Source organism: Solanum pennellii, chromosome 3 (assembly GCF_001406875.1).
Source record: "Solanum pennellii chromosome 3, SPENNV200".
NCBI classification, from domain to species: domain Eukaryota; kingdom Viridiplantae; phylum Streptophyta; class Magnoliopsida; order Solanales; family Solanaceae; genus Solanum; species Solanum pennellii.
Genome location: NC_028639.1, coordinates 4,361,152 through 4,380,143, shown reverse-complemented (window position 1 = coordinate 4,380,143; position 18,992 = coordinate 4,361,152). Strand labels below are relative to the sequence as shown.

The window sequence follows — 18,992 nt, the reverse complement described above, 5'->3', positions numbered from 1 at the left end:
TGATTGACTTTCAATTTGGGAACGTTCTTCGAGATTGGATATGAGTTTGAATTATCTTGGAGTTGTGGTGTGCTGTTTGGGATATTCTGCGGCCCACACCTTCAGTCTACCTCTATTTAGTAGGTTATTTTGTTATGCTGATAGGATAATTCTTATGTTTAGATTTTTATATTAGTTTGGAATTGTATCATATTGTAGAAGCTCTTGTACTTATGACACTAAATCTTGGGGTAGTTTTATTTATATTCCGCATTTATTTGAATACTTAGTATGTTAGATATTAGTTTGATACTTATCTTTCTCACGTTTAAGTTGAATTGGTGATACTTGTTGGGTTGGCTTACCTATCGGTTGGGAACATAGGTGCCATCACGACTCGTGATTTTTGGGTCGTGACAAATATCTTATTTTATATATTTAATAACTTTTTTAATACTAAAAAGGTGATTAAATTTGTATGGCAAGGTATCCCATTAGAAAGATTAATATCAAATCCCATTTAATTCTTTCTTAATTAGTTGGCTGATTTGATGTAGTGTGAATGGTATCCTAAAAAAGGTTGCTACGAGATATCTCTCCTTTGGTCCCTTTTTAATCGAGCTCGTTTCATCATATATACCTAGTAATTTGTAAGTTATTGCACATGACAATAGCTTCAACCATTTAAGACGTGGAAAAAGTTAAAATCTAAATCTGAGATCCAATCCTTCTTGCACATCCAAAGAATAGTTCGTTGAAGATTTTTTTGAGATTATCCAAAAACAAAAATTTTCACATTACACATAATTCGTGTTTAGTCAAAATCTAGATTTCACTGTGTGGGACTATAGTGAATATGTAATTTTTTAATTAAAAGTAAGATTCTTACATTAGAATAGCTTAAAATTCTCCATTTGTACTTCTAGGAATCAACATTGTACCAAAATCTTCTTTTTGTCCTTAATTATATCGAAAACATAAAAAAACCCATAATCCCCTCTTAAATCTCAAGTGATTTACTATTTTCTTATTCAAGACTCAATTTTTAATCTTGATTATCATGGCCTGTTCTATAAAGCTATCATCTTTATCAATCACACATTCAAATTTGATTTCAAAAAGGGATTATAATCAAAATCTTGGATTTTTATCATTTTCTTCAATCCCAAAATCAAAGAATCAAAAATGGGGTTTTTCTTATTCAATCAAAAAACCTCTTTACATATCAAGAATTGAAAATCCCAAAGCATATGAAGCTGACAAGTCTCAGTCTTTAGATTTAAATATTGAGTTGCCAAAATCACAAGTCGATGGTCAGAGGGTTAAAATTGGCATATATTTTGCTATATGGTGGGGTTTAAATGTGGTTTTTAATATATATAACAAGAAAGTTCTAAATGCATATCCATTTCCTTGGTTGACTTCTACTTTGTCACTTGCTACTGGTTCATTGATTATGTTGATTTCATGGGCTATGAAAATTGCTGAATTCCCAAAAACAGATTTTGAATTTTGGAAGAACTTGTTCCCTGTAAGAACTCTTATGACTTTTATGTGGTTTTGTGTGAGGAGGGGGGGGGGTATGGGGTATCATGTCTGTCGTCTGTCTGTCGTAGTATTAGCCTTGTGCATGTATTTTTATTTGCTTTTGATATCGGTTATCATATGTTGTCTATTGTGTTTACGTTATCGCATTATTTAGTAGTTGTTTTGTACTATTAGCTTTATGCATGTATTTTTCTTGCTTTTGATATTGATTGTCATATGTTGTCTATTGTGTTTTCGTGATCACATTATTTCGTAGTTGTTTAGTATTAGGTTTATGCATATATTTTTCTTGCTTTAGATATAGGTTATCATATGTTGTCTATCGTGTTTCCATTATCGCATTATTTCGTAGTTGTTTAGTACTATTAGCTTTATGCATGTATTTTTTTTTGCTTTTGATATTGGTAGTCATATGTTGTCTATTGTGTTTTCGTGATCACATTATTTCGTAGTTGTTTAGTATTAGGTTTATGCATGCATTTTTCTTGCTTTTGATATAGATTATTATATGTTGTTTATTGTGTTTCAGTTGCCACATGTATTAGATTTATGCATGTATTTATTTTTTTTTTGCTTTTGATATCGGTTATCATATGTTGTCTATTGTATTTCGTTATTGCATTATTTCGTAGTTGTTTAGTATTAGCTTTATGCATGTATTTTTTCTTGATTTTGATATCGGTTACCATATGTTGTCTATTGTGTTTGCATTATTGAGTTATTCCGTAGTTGTTTAGTATTAGCTTTATGCATGTATTTTTCTTGCTTTTGATATAGGTTATCATATGTTGTCTATTGTGTTTCTATTGTTGCATAATTTCGTAGTTGTTTCGTATTAGCTTTATCCGTGTATTTTTCTTGCTTTTGATATTGGTTATCATATGTTGTCTATTGTGTTTCTGTTATCACATTATTTCGTTGTTGTTATGGTTTATGTTCTCTGAATGCTTTGTAATGTTTTCTTTATTAATTGGCGTGTTTTCTTTGTTGTTGTATTTCCTTTTTCAGTAAACATTTTGATTCATTGCATTTTAGAAACCACTTCTTAACCTCTACGAGGTAGGAGTATGGTCCGTTAAGTTATGATTTCTATTTTCTGGTATATTGTTATATACTCCTTTTGTTTCAATTTGTTTGTCTGATTTTCAGTTGACTCGAAGTTTAAAAAAGTATTTTGAATCTTGTGGTCATAAACTAAAGATATGTAGAATGTACCAAAATGTCATTTAATCTTATGGTTTTATACATGTCACGTGAAAAGTTGAAACTAAGAAGTTGCCGAAAAAGGAAAGAATACTTCTTGAAATGGGCTATGAATACGAAAGGTGTCGAGTATGAGACCTGGAATGAGAAACTCTCGATAGGGAACGCTTCCTCTTTTAGTCTAATTTTGTGCTATTCGTAAATGTTGGTGATGTAGGTTGCAGTTGCTCATACAGTTGGGCATGTAGCAGCCACTGTTAGTATGTCTAAAGTTGCTGTTTCCTTCACTCATATAATCAAGAGTAGTGAACCAGCTTTTAGCGTGTTGGTTTCGAGGTTTTTGCTTGGTGAGACATTTTCATTACCAGTATATTTATCGCTTGTGCCTGTTATTGGTGGTTGTGCATTATCAGCTGCTACAGAGCTCGATTTCAACATGACTGGTATGATTTTCATAACGTTTGATCATCGATTTTTCTCATGCATTGTGGTAGTGTCTAAAGTTAGTTGATTGCTATTATTACAGGTTTTATGGGAGCAATGATATCAAATCTTGCATTTGTGTTTCGAAATATATTCTCAAAGAAAGGAATGAAGGGGAACTCTGTTAGTGGAATGAACTATTACGCGTGTTTATCTATTATGTCTCTGTTAATTCTAACACCTTTTGCAATCGCGATGGAGGGGCCTCAGATGTGGGCATTAGGATGGCGAGACGCTTTCTCACAGATAGGACCTAACTTTGCTTGGTAAGGATTGTTAACTTCTGCTTCTCAGTATTTGTAGTTCTTATCATATATGCTATGTTTGATGGATTTTCGCAATGATTTCCTACATATATAAAGACCCTTTCCATCCTAATTTTTGTGAAGGTGTACAGAGTTTAACGAGTAGCCTATGATATCAGGTGGATCGTTGCACAAAGCATATTCTATCACTTGTATAACCAAGTGTCATATATGTCCCTGGATGAGATTTCTCCCCTGACGTTTAGCGTAGGAAATACAATGAAGCGGATATCTGTAATTGTTTCCTCCATCATTATCTTCCATACACCGGTCCGACCCATCAATGCACTTGGAGCTGCCATTGCAATCCTTGGAACCTTCATTTATTCACAAGTAAGTTTCTTCTTCACTATCTATATTGACATTACTCGAAAATCATTTTGCAACAGTAGTTCCTATAACACTTGTGGCGTGTATTCTTTTGTTGTCCTCTCGTTGACAAAATTCGTGTCCAATGCTAAAAGACGTGTGAGTGAGCATTAAGAACGACAAACAACTGTTGATAAGATGTTAGTCATTTGTTTACAATACATGTTAGGCTCAAGGGTGACGCTAGTAAAGTGTTTGCTTTGGATCCCCAAAGAGGCTTAGTAACGATAAATTCTAGTTATTAAGATGTTAGTCATTTGTTTGCAATACATTACCTTGAATATTTTCAATGTACATGGTTATTTTTGCATTTATGTTACGAAGAACACCATGTTCAACCGTTTTCCTTCTGTGTTGTTTTCGAGCAGTCAAAACAATAAGGTGATTGGAGGTACGACGATGTTGATGCAGCTATTATTGCTATTAGATCAACGAGAATTGGAGTGAGATGGATGGCGAAAAAAGGGAGAAATCTTAGGTAAAAAGCAGCGCGGGATGTATGGTAGGTGCATGTTACAAACTTATATATCATGTCATGAACCAAGTCTGATATTTAAGTAGCGAAGCTTATAGATGTATGCTTGTTATTTAGCATTTTTCGGAGTTGAAAACAATAGATTTTCTAGTTTTAAGATTTGAGAATAAAAACTTGTAGCCTTATCACTATATTCATGGCAATTGGTAAAAAAAAAAATGAAGAAAGGATATGAGAAGGTATAAAACGCTGAGTAGAGTGCGATTAATACAAAAATTGAAATTTCAAAGATATTATCGTCCAACATTAATTATTATTGCAATGTATAATATTATATTTGTGGAAATTCATTTTATTTTACAATACATATAAAATTCTCTTGACATAATTATTATTTTTTGCTTCATACCAAACACATCCTTTATTTTATAATATCTATCTATATAGTAATTAGTATTTCTTCTTTATGTGAAATTTTTCGTATTTCGAGATTTAAACAAGTCTATATTTAATCGTAAGTTTTTCATAGATCATTTTAACATTTTGAATTATCAATTATTATGACTTATAGTACTCTTTATGTAGTTTACAAACATATAAATTTCATTTCAAAAAATTTGAAGATTTCACACGCAAATGTTCGGTCAAAGTTAAATTGTTTGACTCTCGAAAAATAAAAAGTGGCGCATAAAATGAGACAAGGAGAGTAGGCTGTTTTTGCTGAGATGTTATAACATGCTTAAAGAATCCAATCAAGCAAATCAAATCTCCATAAATTTTAATTATTTTCTTTAAAATTGCATAATCAGTCAAATAAAATCACATAAACTGAATCAGAAAAAATATTTAATTTAATTAGGTAGAGAAAGATAAGTTTAAAGGCTTGGTCCCATCTTCCCTTTTTTTCTTCTTATGCAAATAATTTGAGGATTTTAATTCATGTCACTTCATGATCATTTACCAAAAGACCTAAAGTTTTTATTTTGTTTTATTCCTAACTACCGTATCATTTGTTTTACTGTTAATTCTAAGATTATTTCACCTTTCCGAATTTATAATAAAATAAATATAAAAGATGATTGAAGGGACATTTTGTCCTACAAATTGAATACAAATCTTGAAATCATGTTGTCAATAAGATTTGCATCGACTATTTATTGAAACTATGTTGATTTTGATTATTAGAGCCTCGATTAATTTATAAGCCTTGTTAAAAAGGAAAATACTTCTTATTAGATTTTTTTTCATTTTCAAGGTCGGCAGTGGATCTAGAACCCGAGTCAATGGCCTACCACATGCTGTTAAGGATAGTCAGTTGCATATTCTTCATTGAAAAATTACATCATATTAGTACATAGGTTTAAAATAAATTTTTATACTTATATGTTAAATCTTGAACACCCTTAACTGCCCGGAGTACTTATAAATACATAAGAACTCAATACGTTTAATCAAGACATTTTCATGAATGGTTGTTAGCTCTATTGGAGGAATCTAAATTCAACGACATGTAACTGCTTAGGCATTAAGTCTTTCGCTGCTTGAGGAAGTATGTGAGAGGATCGATGTTTGAGCAGAAGTGGGGTTAAAGCAACCAACAACGCATTCTCATTTACTTAGTAAGGCTTGAAAGGTTGGACACTTTGTTTTCCTTTCCTGTTCAGTATTTTCGATTTCAGTCGGAATAGAAAAAATCGTAAACATCGCTAGGCTCGATCGTTGGTTAACGTTTAGTAAAACCTGATATTCATTTTTACTCAAATAAAAAGGTGACAGTCTAATCTAGCGATAACTAAATAATTATAAATATTATGGAATGATTGCAAAAATGGCGCACGAGTTTTTACATTCCTAATATATTATTTATGTATAAAAAATACCTCTTTGCATATTTAAGATTTGTTACTTTTTTTCTTATTTGAATATATTATATTATAAAGATATCACTTGTTTTAACTTTAACAAAAAGACCTCAACGCCTTTGCAAATCCCAACAACTAAAATAAACAATTAAAAAAAAATAAGTCTCCTTTAACAAAATAAGTCTCCTTTAACACGTTTAAGTAATTATTATGTGAATAGTTAAAACATCAAATAATTGGTAATTTTCTTTAAATAATTCTTACTTCAAAAGATGCATAAAGCTAGAATAAAATAATGCATTTTTCCATTTCTAAAGGGAAAATAAACATCAAATAATTGGTAATTTTCTTTACATAATTCTTTCTTACTTCCAAAGATGCATAAAGCTAGAAAAAAATAATGCAATTTTTTTTCAATTCTAAGGGAAAATAATTGGCTATTGTTTTATATTTATTTATATTGGTTGGAAAAAAATAGTTGTTTTTGCAAACACCTTCAATAATTCCTCAAGAAAAGGACACATACATGTTGTGTAGCAAATTAAATGATATGTCTCTATAGCTGGAACCACTTTGTTTTTTTGGATACAGATGCTCTACTAATAATAATTATTTAAGACAACCTTTAAGCAAACAATCTAATGGAGATATGATAATGATATAAAAATGAAGCAAGATTCTATTCATGTCCCACCATTATGTCTTGTCAACTTATTTTCTTTCATTTTCATAAGCTTTATTGAGCTTTCAACACTTAGTTTTTACCCTCATGAAATGGTGAAAAATATGGCTTAGGTAGGGCGGGGCGGAGTGGAGTGGGTTAAGGTTTAAATCTATAAAAAAAAAATTAACCTGACCTGCCCTGCATAGTGTTTATGTCTAGATTCAACCTATCCCGTCCTGCTAGCCATGTAATGTGAATTGGGTGAAATCACAATACTAGTTACAGTACGAACACGAATGCCTTATAATTATCTCATAGAAATAGATATTTTTTTTTATATACCCTCGACTGGAAATGCAAAATCTAAACACTAAAAAAAAATAAAGAAGGTAAAATCAGGGTTTCAACCACCTAATCTAATCAAACTATTGAAAGCTACAAAGATATTTTTTTTATAGTAATAAGTAGAATACATCGTCACATCAAAAGATAATGTGATCTTTTTTGTGATGGTACGAGATTTAAAGAAAAAGTAAAGGATAGGGCCTCTCAAACTCTTGAAATTCATACATATGTATGTGAAAATTATAACTAAAAAAAAAATTCATCAAATTGGTTCTTGAACTTGAGCAATAAAATTTACTTTAAAATTTTAAGGTGTAATACATAAATATGACCCTTAACTTGACTTCAGTTGATAAATATGACTCTTAACTTTATACACGCAACTTGTATAAAATTGAACAAGCAAACACACGTATCCTACATGACATGATATACGTGGGACACAAATTTTTCATGTAGGGTGCCATTTAGAACGAATGTGTCAATTTATTCAATTTTTATACAAATTTAAGTGTTTACTTGTACACATTTAAAATTAAGGGTCATAGTTGAATCAACTAACGCCAAGTTAATTATGTCAAACTTCAATTGTATACTTGCTTATTTGCATCCTTAAGGGATGACATGGTAGGAAGAGCTAAAGAAAAATTGAAATTACAAAATTATGTATATGACATCTTTTTTATTGGTCAATATATAAATAATATTTTTAATCTTTCTTTCATGATATATTAACTTTTTTTTTAAAAAAAAAAATTGAATTTTCTTATCTAGAAATAATGAAATTTGCGGGTCTCGTTTTTTAAATAATTTTTTTTTCTTTATTTTGTTTTCTTCCCTAATACCTTCTTCCCCATTTAAGACCTCCCCCCTTCTACCTTTTTTTTTAAAGATATCCAAACACTTCTATTCACTATTTTCATTCCATCAGCCTTTTAAGGTAACGATATAATCACATTAACTATGTCGTCACATAAAATGAATATTTTTATTTTTATATAATGAATTTAAACAGTACGATATAATAAAATTTAAATAACAATGGAAAAAATATTATTTTAAACTAACAATACGATAAGATACAACGGGTAACAACCGTCCAAATAAGGTGTTATAAGTGCTGTGTGGTTACATTTTTTCTATATAAACACTTGGAATACCTTCTTTCTATTCTATAACTATATTTTCAAATTTGAAATATAGGGGAAAAAAGAGGGACTTTTTGTCTAAATATTATGGATTCAAGTATTTCAATAATATTAATTGCTTTTAGTGTTCTTTTTTCTAGTTTCATGGTATCATTTTCTCAGATAAAAAACCTTAGTATTGTCAAAGAACCAGGTTCATTTCCAAAAAATTTCTTGTTTGGAACAGCCTCTTCTTGTTACCAGGTTTGTGTTTTTTTTTTTTCATCTTGTTATCTAGTTGTTACTCTTAGAGAGTAGCTAGAGGGCACAAGGGGTTCATTTCGAATACTAACGAAATATTATAGCTATATATGCTTAATTATGTCGGATTCTTTTAATTACGTATTATTCTGTTGTTGCTATTATTTTTTTTATTTCATTTTGAGCGAAAGATTGATAAGGTCTGCATGGATACACTATCCTATCCAGACCTCACCTGTGAGATTATACTAAATTTATTATTATTGAATTCTATTGATTATTTTTTATATATATATTTTATATCTTTTTAACGAAAATTCTGACTTTGTTATCGCAATACTTAAATTTTTGGGGCTTTTTTAAAATTAATTTCTCTTGTTTTCTTTGCAGTTTGAAGGAGCTTTTCTTAGTGATGGCAAAGGCCTTAACAATTGGGATGTTTTTACTCATGAAGCTGGTGATCTTTCTTTTATAATTATATATTTTATAAACCTCGATATTGAAGGCTAAAGATGCTTACCATCTGAGCAAAATACTCCTAATCATCGATTATCAAGAATAGTAGTAATGTTTATTATTGGGATTTTTTGCAGGCCACATAGCAGATGGAAGTAATGGAGACATTGCTCTAGATCATTATAATCGATATCAGGTATGATATCGCGATACATCCTTCTTTTTCGAGTTGAATCATAATAATTTAAAATTTACTGATTCGATTAATTTACGAAACCTTATGACTACCATACTATTAGGTCTATGAACTTTGATATTGGCATATCAATCAAGTCTAAAAATGTGGTGTTTATACGTTCTGTTTTCTTTTTGACACAAAAATATTCTTATATTTACTTTCACCACTAACAAAATTCTTAAGCAGACAGAGAGCATAATTGCATTTTTAAAAAAAAAAATAATTTTGGTTAAAGGTAAAATATATTCCCTTCGTACGTTTTTTTAATTGTTATGTTGCTTTTTTCAAAATTTATGTGACTACTTTTTGATATTTTAAATTAAAAATTTAAAAAAAATTAAAATTATAATTTTTTACATATCAATATGATAAAATTTATTATAAAATATTCGTCAAAATTTTTATCATTTCTAAAAAATGACAACATGACTATTTGAGAAAAAAAAGAGGGAATGAAACAGTACCTTATCACACTTTTTGGTGACCGCTATTTTCTTTCTTGCACGTGTGAAAATAAAATAAAATAAAATAAAATCAAAGAAATATTATTATTGTTATTATTATATTATTTCTGGCAAAATGATTAGGTACAAGTGTATTATATGCGGCAAATATGTGAATGAACTGTTTTCATATACATGTAGTATTTGTTTTATTATCCCATATCACCTTATGTATTGGTGTGATCCGAGGAGAGTCAGCATTTTCAATAAGGAGTTTAAAATTTATAAAAATAGATATATGAAATAATTGAATAGAATTTAATATTTATTATATATATAATATTATTTTAGTCATACATAAATAATATAATTTTTTATCGAAGAAAGTTTAGATGAACCCCTTTCTTTCAAGGTCGCTCCACCCGGTGGATGTGACACCAAATAATAATGGAGCAAGAACAATATGACTTGTTGTAATTAAAATTTAAATATATGTCTATTTGACACCTCTACTTAAACAGGAGGACATTAAGCTTATGGAAGATATGGGAGTGAATAGCTTTCGTTTCTCTATCTCATGGGCAAGAATTCTACCTAGTAAGTTACAACTAACTCTACAGATCTCTCATTTATTGATAAATTTTAACTATATATTTTACGATTTAAAATGAGTCGTGAGTGACACTCATATTTAACTTTTTAAGTGGGCGAATCAAGGAATCCAAATTCCCAATATATGCCAATAATCCAACTATGAGTAAAAAAAATAATGCGGAAGCTTCAAAACTTATTAAAGTACCCAATCAACTAAACCTCTAACGTCATCACATCAAGGACATCTAATCTCCAAATATCAAGTCTAAGAATATCAAATACACCAAAATAAAAGAATAAAATGGTATGTGTCCGAAAAATAAGGACATAAGGTTATTACCAAGAGAATCCACACGAGCTGAAAAAATATCTAATCCTGGAATTTGATATTTTGGAGACTGGCTAGAGTTGAGGGAATGCCAAAGTCATTAATACACTCGTTGCACTCTATAAAGGAAAAACAAAGAAAACCACAAGTAGGGCTCAGTACGAGGCAACATGTACTGAGTAGGTATCATCGGCCAACCCAAAATAGAAACTAATATATAATGAATAATAGCATGAACTCAACTATGACACTTAACAGGTGGTAAGCAACAAACAACATGAACAAGTGACTACGTAATCAATCACAATATCAAGCACACCCATAAGGACTCATGCCTCCATACCACGCTCATTTGGAAATGGGTTCTTTGAGATTGAGTACATTAAGTTAATTCAATATCCTTTTCCTTTAATGTTACTGTGTCGGAACGTGACACTTCGATTCAATTATACCGTGTCGAAACGTAACACTTCGATCCAAGAATATCGTGTCGGAACGTCACACTCCAATCTAAGAATACCGTGTCGGAATGTGACACTCCGATCCAATTATACCGTGTCGGAACGTAACACTCCGATCCAATTACTCCATTAATTTTCATTTATTATCACCACTTTCAATTCATTGATAATATTTCATCAAGTCTTCTTTATTCAAGGTAACACTTCGATAAAGAGGTTTCAAGAATATAAATTCCAGGTCTCAGGATTTCAGACCAATCACAAAACACACAACCATACAATCAAGTACATTGAAAACTTCACAATATCATTCAATACATATCAATTACTATTAAGAGTTTACTATCAAATAGCATAAACCATAATCTACCTCCACCGAAGAACCGAAGTCAAGCAAGCTGCTTCTCCAATACTTTTTGTTTCCTCAATGCTCCGAACCTTTCCAATCTATCAAGTATATGTGCATAATTTGTAAGTTAACGAGTCTATTAACACTTATATTATTGTATGTCTAGCCTAAACCATAAAATTCACATAATTCTGTTATCAATTTCCTAAAGTTCAAACCTAATGGTAAGCCTTAGTTTCTCCCATTAGCATAACTTAATGTTACTCCCCTAATATGATACACGTGGTCTTTAATTACCTATTTCATTATATCAAAACTTAGTTATAATATGATAACTAATGAAAATAACCCAAGATTGACGTAAATTAATTATTGACCATTAGCGCTAACTACAAAACTTTGCCTTAAGTTTGTTGGACATGATTTATCCCTAAATTGACACATCAACAAGTGACTGTCACAATTATTGCCACATCAATTTGAGAAACAATTCACTTTGATACAAATTACTAGTAATCAATGTCTAACTATGCGATTTTTAATTAAAGTCAATCAATAGCCTTGCTATTTCTTATAGTCTCTCTCTGTTAGTTCCAATATGTGGACTAATGAATCACGTGTACTGGTTAATTTTTAATATTATTTTCTTTAATCACTAATTCTATAAATTATTAAAACTGTCACACTAATTACATAATTATAGTTATAACTAGTCCAAAATGCTTATTTAGAATCTATCGAAAAGTATTTATAAAACGAAAAACTCTAGTGCTCAAAACGTCAAATGGATCGTTACAATATACATCATCGGTATAAATAATTTTTTACGATATTAAATCATTTTTACTTGTTTAATGTCTCCTTGATAATGTTTTATTGTCCTAAAATTGGATTAGATGGGATGTATGGAGGTGTCAATATGGCTGGAATTCAACACTACAATAAGTTGATTGATGCACTCCTACAAAAAGGTTTTGATCTCGCGAATTGTTATTTTCGATCGTTTGAAATATATACTATTAATCATGTGTTAAACAATTGACGTAAATTACAGGTATTCAACCATTTGTCACCTTAGCACATTATGACATACCTCAAGAACTTGAAGAAAGATATGGAGGATGGCTAAGTCCCAAAATACAGTAAGCAAGATTTGACACTTTATGTCTTCTTCTTTTTTATTGTCTAGTGAGTGGGTAAAAAATAATATTTAATAGTATTTTGAATATAATTTAGGAAAACATTGTGGGGTGAGGAAGGAGTAGTGGGATTAGGAGTGTTGGGGGTAGGAATTAAAGAAAAAATAATCTTTGAAGGAAACTTGTTCTTTTTATTATTATTATTTTCTTTAAGAAAATTACTTTCTAGAAAAAAAAAAGTCTTTTTCCAAACATTTTAGAGGTAATATTTCAGATAGTCACTCGACTATACCTTCTTTTAAAAAAAAATTGAAATCGCGTAACTTTCTAAGAAAAGAACCTATAATTGAGTGACTTTCTTAAAAATTTTTTTTATAGATGAGTGATTTTTGAGTTAAAAAATCAAAATTAAGTAATTTTCAAAGGAAAAAGGTTTATAATTAAGTGACCATATGATTAGCTTACTAAATTGAATGTTTTCCTCCGTACCGAACACACCCTTCAATTTGTCAATTATTGTGATTTATATTACCTTTTTGCATAATTTATAAATATATAAACTTCATTTCAAAAAATTCAAAAATTCATCCGAGAGCGAAAAAGAATGCTCGAGAAATCTGTCTAGAATCAATCAACAAAAGTTTCACTTCTCCTACACAAGCACACAAAACTATACTAATGAAAGCCCTACCTACAGAGGAACCAAGAATAAAACTTAAAATACGTAAATTACTAGTTAAATGTATACTATCTGATTCTCAAGAAATGAAAAGTGTCACATAAATTTAAACAAAAAGAAAAATTTTACCACGTACATAATACAAACACATATTTAAATTCAATTTAACTTATTTAAAATTGAAGGAATTAGACGAATCATTATTTTCATTTTTTTTTATTTTATTTATTTCAGGGATGATTTTTGTTATTATGGAGATATATGTTTCAAATATTTTGGGGATAGAGTTAACTATTGGGTAACTATCAATGAACCGAATGTAATGGCGGTTCGAGGCTATAGATTTGGTACTTTCCCTCCGGTTCGATGTTCCGGTTCATTTGGTAATTGCACTTTTGGAAATTCAGAAAAAGAGCCTTTTATTGCAGCACACAATATGATTTTATCACATGCTGCTCTTGTCAACATTTACAGAACAAAATATCAGGTTCAAATAATTTTTTACGGTAATAAATATGCATATATTAAATTTTTTATCGATATTAAATTTAATCGTTATATGCTAATATAAATTTTAGAAATATTTATGAAGAGTGTTATCTGTCTCTAAATAATATATTTAGCAGCAATTAAGCTATTGTCATTAATTATTTTAAGTATGGTGTATTCCCTTTTTTTTTACATGAATTATCACTACTACTAATAAAGATTTCCCCAACCCACCCACCCGCAAGTGCTATAAAACATGATTTTCTGATCTCAATTTTACTGAATCAACTTATTAGGAAAATGCATGACGAAGAATAAATTTTCATTGAAATACTGGATTTAGTCATTGAACATTTTTTTTCTTTTCATCTTGATCCAATCAAAGTATTTTTGAAAATAACCACTAAACATTTTTCAGCGAGAAATTTCAATTGGAAAATAGTAATTTTTAGCAGTGTACCACCATTTCTGTATTAAAGCACAACTAATTGAATAGATAGTGAAAGTTCCAGTAGAAAAAGTGTTGATAGTATCGGATTGTCAGCTAGTTAGCTTCGAAGTGATATTTTTAATGTGTAAATAATGATAATTTAGGTAGCAAAAGAGAACAACAAATAGTTGACGTGTGAAACATGAAAAAAAAAAAAACCTGACATAATTTAGATATTTTTTTACAATTAACTCAATTTTTAACAAATTATGTATATTAGATTTGATGGGAATTGTGAAATATAGATTTATTAAGAAATATAATGAAAATGTATTTTTTTTTTGTGTTCATATATAAAGGAAAGACAAGGAGGGATGATTGGTATATCTATGAATACTCAATGGTATGAACCTTTTAGCAATTCCTCAGAAGACAATTATGCAACTCAGAGAGCAAGATCTTTTGTTTACAATTGGTAAGCTTTCTTTGTATTTTGTATTCCATAAATATATATATTTTCATGAAAAATACCTTTTTAACATTGCGTAAGTAAAATTTTAAGATATTTACATATAATTTAGATAAATATTATGAACAGTGAATATGAACATAAGTGAGGGCATGGATGCGCCAATGGGGTAAGGAAAGGTAGGCTAGGGTAGGGTACGTGGAGCAGGGTTGGTGTGTTGAGATGTTGGCGGTAAGGAGGACACTATTAAAAAATAATAAAAAAGGGACCTCTGAAGGCATACTACATAAATATGGTCTTTAATTTGATCTTAGTTTATATTTGTGCTCTTCGATTTGGATGTGTATAAATAGACACTTAAAATTATATAAAGTTGAATAAACAGATATAAGCGTCCTATGTGACATCCAACATGACAATTTGTATCCTACGTGATGTTTTACATGTATTATGACACGTAAGAATCATGTGTCAAGTTGTTCAACTTTAAGTAATTACTTATACACATCCATAGTTAAAAGACATATATATGAAATGATTGAGACCAATTGTTCAAGGACAGTTCTCTGTGTTATACAACATCAACAAAAAAAAAGATTTCTGAAGGTCGATATTTCGATATTGATCAAAATTTTACCAATTCTTGATGTCAATTTTCTTTATAGGGTTTTATTATTCTTTTTGTAGTGCGTTGGAGATTATCGATATAAAATGTCTGTTATAAAATTTACTATATTTTTTCAATTTTAAAGTGAGTCATTTTTCTGATTTTTAATGAGTTTGTAATCTATGTAAAAGACATTTTAAAAAATATTTTAACTAAATAAATACAAAAGGAAGAACCAAAAAACATTTTCTTGCAAAAAAGTTTTCTTCCATTCCAACTCATTCAATAGTTATAGCCCTTGAAATCTAAATTTCAATGCTTCAATTATTAATTGAAATTTGAGTAAAAAGTTATGATCGTTTATTAAAATGTAATATTATTGTTATATGCAGGTTTTTGGACCCTATTATATTTGGAAAATATCCAGAAGAAATGCAAAAAATTCTTGGAAATAATCTGCCTAAATTTTCAAGAAATGATATAAAAAAACTGAAAAATGGCCTAGATTTTATTGGCTTAAATCATTATACAGCAGCTTATATTAAAGATTGTATGTACTCTGTCTGTGAACATGGACAATATTCTTCTTGGTCAGAAGGTTCTTATTTTCGTGCTACAGAAAAAGATGGTGTGTACATTGGAGAACCTGTAAGTATAAAATTCGTTCTAATTTACGTGTCTCAATTTAATTTAACAATTTACTTAAAATGTATATCGTCTACTTAATCATTTTGCTTAAATTAAGAGTCTGTTGGGATAAGATTTGCATACATCTCACTTTTTTCAGACTACACGACTTGTGAAAATATACTGAATATTTTATTGTTGCTATTATATACTGAAATGTGTTTGAATTTTATTTTCTTATACATACATATATATATAAATCATGTGCAATATTGATATTAATAATACATAATCAGACCCTTAAATTACTTGTCTAAATATTCAATTTAGACACTCGCACGTGAAATGTGTTTGAATTTTATTTTCTTATACATATATATATATATAAATCATGTGCAATGTTGATATTAATAATACATAATCAGCCCCTTAAATTACTTGTCTAAATATTCAATTTAGACACTCGCAACACCTATCAAGCTTTATCGCTTCAATTTGTTTGCTTTCTCCTTTTTACTATGAAAGAAAGAAGAACTAAACGTTGTTTTAATTAAACACCTCAATTTCTAATAAAACATATTAACTGATCACTTTCGATTCAAATTTATATTTTATTTTATTTTTTGTGTGTATTAATTCTCATTTGCCTATTTTGAAAATAACTCTTTACATTAATTGATATATTTTATAAATGATTCAGACTACAATGGATTGGCTATTTGTGTATCCTCAAGGGATGGAAAAGCTTGTGATGTACATGAAGGATAGGTTCAATAATACTCCAATCATCATAACTGAAAATGGTAACATAAAACTTGAAGTTTACTTTTATTTGTGCAATTTTAGAAACACAAAAATCATGGCATTAATTAATTGAAAAATATAAAAAAATTATCTTATATTATACGAAATATCTTAATTTTATGCTTTTATCATAGGGGATATGCATATATAGTTGCATACCTCAAGATAGTGTCACGTAAACCGAAAAGGGGTAGAAAATTATTAATAAAAGAAGTTCGGGGTAATAGGACCTTAGTATAGTATAAGTGTGTCTCTGAGATTTCGGGTATATATTGAGGGGTACTTGTTCATTATCCCTAAATTTATTCTGGTAAAGTCGAGAACACTCTATTTGTAACAAATTTTAAACATATGGAAAATAAATAAATCATACAAATAAAATATGAAGAAACATGATTTTATTTATCAAGATAGCGGGTACAATTCTGTTCATGATCCCTTGATTCTACTCTCCTAGGATTTATCCATGATTCGAGGGCCGTTAGTGGCGTATTTCTCGAACTAGGATGATTTTGATTTGACCTCTCTATATGAATAATCCATCAATTTGTGGAATATTCGAGATCTTGATCTCTTTATGAAATTTCCGAGACGTCCTTTAAGGGAAATTAGTACGCTTTATATAGACATAAACTAGGGTTTAGGATTGAGTAGTCTCCAAGAGTACTAATATGAATTGAACACAACTTATAGAGTGTCAACTCGAATTGAATACATCTTCTAATGTCCCATAAAATTTCAATGTGTACAAACTCGTAACGAGGTATATGAAATATCTTTGGACGACAACTTCTTATATGAATTGAGCAAATCTTACAGGTATTGCTGAGAGTGACAATCCAAACTCTTCCCTAGAAGATGCTCTCAATGACACTCAAAGAGTGGAGTACATGCATAACTACTTGAATTCCTTGGCAAATGCAATGAGGTACTTTTCTCTCCACTCTTCTAACACACATATTTATTATAGATTTTTGGAAGTGACCAAAATTAGTACTCCCTCCGTCTGTTTTTAATTGTCATAGTTTTTATTTATAGAGTCAATTTTTTTAAAAAAATTAACTAACATTTTGAGATGTACTTTTTCATCATATTGATATACAAAAAAATTGCAATTTGTAGTACTTTTCACATAGTTTTTTATCATCTAAAATTTTTGTTTAATATATCGAATTCATGTTATCTAATTTAACTTTGAAAATTGATCAAATTGACTTTCGAAAAGCGCAACATGATAAATAAAAATAAACAAAGAGAGTAGATTATAGAATACAATTTGCACCTTTCGAAGAATTAATTCAACATACAACGTATGATACATTAAAGATAATAAATAACCTATTTATATGGTGAAGTTTTCTGACATAAGAGTGTCAATTAATTCCCTTACCAGATTCATAAATGTCTGTTTATTGATCTCTGATCATGTTATATATTAATTAATATTTAGATTAACATATATGTTTGGTTGATTTTATTTTACAAATAGGGAAGGTGCAAATGTGAGAGGGTATTTTGCTTGGTCATTGCTGGACAACTTTGAATGGTTAGAAGGATATACAAAAAGATTTGGATTGCATTATGTCAATTTTACAAATCTACAAAGAACTCCAAAATTATCAGCCACTAGGTATAAGGAGCTCATATACAACTTTCAAAGCCAACTAACAAGATATACATCATGAATTAGAGTTCGACGTAATAGTTACAAATTCGATAAAATTTAATAGTTTTAATCGTAAAAACAGTTATGATCTAAGTAAAAATTTTGATTCAATACTTGTCAGAGTGATATAAGTATAAGCACTATGCCTTGTCAATATTTCCTTATTGTTTTGTAAACTAAAGCAAGTGAGTTTAGTGTGCAATGAGCATAATTATCCAAGCTAATAATTTTTTATTTTTCTTTGCAATTTAGAGCTTAATTATGTTCCATATAATTATTCAAGCTAATCTCTTTCTTTATGTTACATAGTTCATTCAAATACTAATATAATTATATGAAACAAATTATCCTTTTAGCACATTAGATAGAAATTTTCTCTCTCTCTCTATGTTGTATATCTACAATAAGATTTTGTGGATCAGATATGTATTGAAAAAATTAATACAAAATCAGTATATGTGATTGGTGATAGAATATCGACAAAAATATAAAATTTTTGCCTTCCTAAGAAGATCATACATATGAGATTGGTGATAGAATATCGACTAAAATACGATAACTTTGTCTTCCTAAGAAGATCAGACATTTCATA

At 29.4% G+C, this 18,992-nt stretch overlaps 2 protein-coding genes across 2 annotated transcripts; both read left to right on the top strand.

Annotated features, from left to right (window-relative positions):
- Positions 1 to 977: 977 nt before the first annotated feature.
- On the top strand, positions 978 to 4,334 carry LOC107013112 (glucose-6-phosphate/phosphate translocator 2, chloroplastic-like). Its single transcript, XM_015213102.2, has 5 exons — positions 978 to 1,510; positions 2,948 to 3,173; positions 3,257 to 3,479; positions 3,638 to 3,851; positions 4,212 to 4,334. Exons 1-5 carry the CDS (start codon positions 1,040 to 1,042, stop codon positions 4,332 to 4,334), a joined length of 1,257 nt encoding a protein of 418 aa, XP_015068588.1. The 5' UTR covers positions 978 to 1,039.
- A 4,041-nt stretch (positions 4,335 to 8,375) lies between these two features.
- On the top strand, positions 8,376 to 18,634 carry LOC107012971 (beta-glucosidase 46-like). The gene is made up of 12 exons (XM_015212950.2): positions 8,376 to 8,624; positions 9,012 to 9,078; positions 9,215 to 9,273; positions 10,280 to 10,355; positions 12,387 to 12,461; positions 12,545 to 12,632; positions 13,543 to 13,795; positions 14,587 to 14,702; positions 15,696 to 15,951; positions 16,631 to 16,733; positions 17,554 to 17,662; positions 18,224 to 18,634. The coding sequence occupies exons 1-12, from the start codon at positions 8,469 to 8,471 to the stop codon at positions 18,417 to 18,419; spliced, it is 1,554 nt and encodes a 517-aa protein (XP_015068436.1). The 5' UTR covers positions 8,376 to 8,468; the 3' UTR covers positions 18,420 to 18,634.
- The last annotated feature ends 358 nt before the right edge of the window (positions 18,635 to 18,992 follow it).